This window comes from Protobothrops mucrosquamatus, unplaced genomic scaffold (assembly GCF_001527695.2).
Source record: "Protobothrops mucrosquamatus isolate PMUCROS unplaced genomic scaffold, P.Mucros_1.0 scaffold4182, whole genome shotgun sequence".
Taxonomy (NCBI): domain Eukaryota; kingdom Metazoa; phylum Chordata; class Lepidosauria; order Squamata; family Viperidae; genus Protobothrops; species Protobothrops mucrosquamatus.
The window spans coordinates 31290-35030 of NW_015390107.1; the positions used below are offsets into that span (position 1 = coordinate 31290).

The following is a 3741-nucleotide window of genomic DNA, read 5'->3' on the forward strand; positions in this document are numbered from 1 at the left end:
GGACTTCAACTCCCAGAATTCCTCAGCCAGGCACGCTGGCTGAAGAATTCTGGGAGTTGAAGTCCACAAGTCATAAAAGGGCCAAGTTTGAAGACCCCTGATGTAGACTTAAGAGTACTTTCTGAGTCGGAAGAGTGAATTGACTAGACCAGCTGACAGTCACAGCATTGCAGTACTTCCTGTCTGGACTGTCACCTTACCTTGGCTCTCTCTTTTTTTTTTTCTCCTCTGTTACAGGGCTTCAGACCTCCAGTCTTGGTGTTTGTCCAATCTATTGAACGGGCTAAAGAGCTATTTCATGAGCTTGTTTACGAAGGCATCAATGTGGACGTCATTCATGCAGAGAAGACCCAACAACAGGTGGGAGAGGCTTTTTGGGGTACGGAAGAACATTTTTATAAGTTAGTTAACACAATATCAAAGTTGGAAGGGATCTTGGAGGCCTTCTAGTCCAATCCCCTGCTCAAGCAGGAGACCCTATACCAGGGGTAGGCAACCTTGGCTCTTTTATGACTCGTGGACTTCAACTCCCAGAATTCCTGAGCCAGCATGGCTCAGCTTGGAAACCTCTCTCTTTCCCCTCAGCGTGGCTGGCTCAGGAATTCTGGGAGTTGAAGTCCACGAGTCATACAAGAGCCAAGGTTGCCTACCCCTGCCCTATATCATTCCAGAAACGTAGCTGTCCAGTCTCTTCTTAAAAGCCTCCAGTGAGCCATCCCACTTGTTGATTGTTCTCACTGTCAGGAAATTTCTCCATGGTTCTAGTTGGTTCTGTTCTTGAGTAGTTTCCATCCATTGTTAGTTTCTGCTTGTCTTTTTTCTTTTTTTTTCCTGGTTCTTGCTTTTTGGAAAGTTTTGCTAACTGGCTGCCTTCAAGAGGGCGTGTTCTGAATTTTGGCGGAAGAGAAGTTGCTTCTGCAGGTATTTAATCATGACTTACGTGAGGATTTTTCTCCTTCCCCCCCTCCCTAGAGAGATAACGTAGTCCACAGTTTCAGAGCTGGGAAGATCTGGATCCTTATTTGCACTGCTTTGCTGGCTCGAGGGATCGACTTCAAAGGAGTGAACATGGTTATCAATTTTGACTTCCCCAGCAGTGCCGTGGAATATATTCACCGGATAGGTGAGTTTAGGGTTCTGCGTTTTAAATAAGAGCATTATTGTCATTTCAGTTTTTGAGTCGGGGGGAGCAGGAGAATGCAAGCCAGGCTTTTCACAGCTGAGACTCACAGGAAATAACCTGCATGATTTTTGTCAAAAAAAAAAAAAGAGAGAGAAGAGCAATCACGGCTTGGAAAGTCCTGCCATTGTATCCAATTCCTTCCTTTTTTAAAAAAAAATAAAATTCATTAAAGTTTATCTTAATATAAAAACAAATACCAGGAAAAAAAACAATAGGGAAATTGAGGAATTGGGATAAAATTCACTTAAACAAATGTCTCATTTAGCAACAGAAATTTTGGCCTCAACTGTGGTCGTAAGTTGAGGACTACCTGTACTGGATTACATATTTGAAGGGCAACAAATCAGTCTCCAGTTCCATCCTTATTGGTCAAGATCATGATTTTATCTTTCTGAAGAAAAAAGAATAAGAGGAGGAGAGAAAGAGAGGGGACAAACAGAAAAGATCAAGAGATCTAAAAGGAAGTCATTGCAAACTGGAACTGCCCTTCATTTATTTGAATGTGTCACCTTTAGACAGTTGTCTATGGAGATTCTCAGTCATCCAGATCATGGTTGTCCCAAAGATGCTTTTTCAGGAGGCAACTGGACTTTCTTGTTTTTCTTTGAAGAGGTTTCACTTCTGCAAGAAGCTTCTTCGGCTCTGACTGGATGGTGGGGAATGGAAGGATTTATTTCGCCACCATCCAGCCAGAGCCGAAGAACCTTCTTGGATGAGAAGCGAAATGTCTTCAGAGAAAAACAAGAAAGTCCAGTTGCCTCCTGAAAAACCATCTTTGGGACGACTTAGACCAGGGGTAGGCAACCTTGGCTCTTTTATGACTCGTGGACTTCAACTCCCAGAATTCCTGAGCCAGCCACGCTGAGGAGAAAGGGAGAGGTTTCCATGCTGAGCCATGCTGGCTCAGGAATTCTGGGAGTTGAAGTCCACGAGTCATAAAAGAGCCAAGGTTGCCTACCCATGACTTCTACAGTTGGCATATTTAAGGTTTGTACCAGATTAGATTTGTCATTTTAGTAAACAAACCATTATCATTTTTTTGGGCATGAGACAAAATTTCTTTCTGGTAAATGATTATGGCCCTTTTGTTGTTATTGTGTGTTAATGTTGGATGCTGTCCAGAGTTACATTGTTTGAGTTGGGAAGCCTTCTAAATCTGGAAAGGAGGGAGGAAGGGGAGAGGAGGAAAGGAAAGAAAAAGAAAAGGAAGGGAAGAAAGAGAGAGAGAGAGAGAGAGAAAGAAAGGAAGGAAGGAAGGAAAGAAAAAGAAAGAAAGAAAGAAAGAAAGAAAGAAAGAAAGAAAGAGAAATTCCATTTAAGGAGAAAGTAGTCATTCATTAAGATTTTCACAGCAGTCAGGAATGCTTAACTGCTTTAAATCATTGCTTAGCTCTGAAGATGCTGCATTTCTTTTTCGTCTTGAGGAACGAAAATTGAAAAGTTGAAAAAGATTGCAACACTTTCACAGCTTGAAATGTTCTCTTGGGATCTAATTGTGGAATATGGCTGAAATCATGGGCTCTCTCTGTATGTATGTATGTATGTATAAAATCTACAAAGCTGTCCATCTCACCAAAGTTGACGGCGAGTGGCGCACAACAATATCTATGATAGATCTCTTATTGGGTCAGACCCAGTAAGGATCCTTTCAGCAGCAGACAAAGGTCTCCGGTTTGCATTAACAGTCTGAATTATGGAGATCTCACTTTTGGAAATGTCTTTGCGACCGCCTGCTCATCCTGCTCCTGTCTCTGTCTTCAGGAGCTCCCCCTTTATTGCTACGTAGCCTAAACGCTGTTCTCTCTTGCAACAGGTCGCACAGGGAGGGCGGGACACACAGGAAAAGCAATTACCTTTTTTACTGAAGATGACAAGCCATTACTGCGAAGGTACCTCTTCCATTCAGGGCTTCGTTTACCTTGTTCGTGAGCCTGATCATGGTTGAGCAAATCAAGGCTTCAAGAATGGGTCACGGCCCGGCTTGGCAATATTTCCTCCTCCATCTTCCTGGTCTGCTATCAAAATGGCTAAAGGCCCTTGACCCACGGACTGTGAGCTGCATTGCAGCAGACTCCGTATCTTGGCTTATACAGTATGTGGAAAGAAGCCAGGGGTTATTTCCCCGTCATTATTTATTTCCCACCTTTGTTATTTTTTTATAAATAACTCAAGGCAGCAGACACACACAATGCTCCTTCCTCCCCCTATTTTCCCCATAACAAAAACCCTGTGAAGTGGGATGGCCCAGAGTCGTTTAGCCGGCTTTCATGCCTAAGGCCCGACTAGAACTCCCAGTCTCCTGGTGATAGGCCCAAAATCACCCGGGCAGCTTTCATGCCTAAGGCCAGGCTAGAACTCCCAGTCTCCTGGTGATAGGCCCAAAATACCCAGTGAGCTTTCATGCCTAAGACCAGACTAGAACTTCCAGTCTCCTGGTGATAGGCCCAAAATCACCCAGCCAGCTTTCATGCCTAAGGCCAGACTAGAACTCCCAGTCTCCTGGTGATAGGCCCAAAATCCCCAGTCAGCTTTCATGCCTAAGGCCAGACTAGAACTCC

At 43.9% G+C, this 3741-nt stretch overlaps 1 protein-coding gene across 1 annotated transcript in view; it reads left to right on the plus strand.

The window, feature by feature from the left end:
* The window catches only part of DDX52 (DExD-box helicase 52), a 25137-nt gene that overhangs the window by 15637 nt on the left and 5759 nt on the right, over nucleotides 1–3741 (plus strand). The window contains exons 11-13 of the mRNA XM_029286592.1: nucleotides 238–360; nucleotides 973–1123; nucleotides 2997–3072. Coding sequence (XP_029142425.1) covers nucleotides 238–360; nucleotides 973–1123; nucleotides 2997–3072 — 350 coding nt within the window. The remainder of the gene's footprint in view (nucleotides 1–237; nucleotides 361–972; nucleotides 1124–2996; nucleotides 3073–3741) is intronic.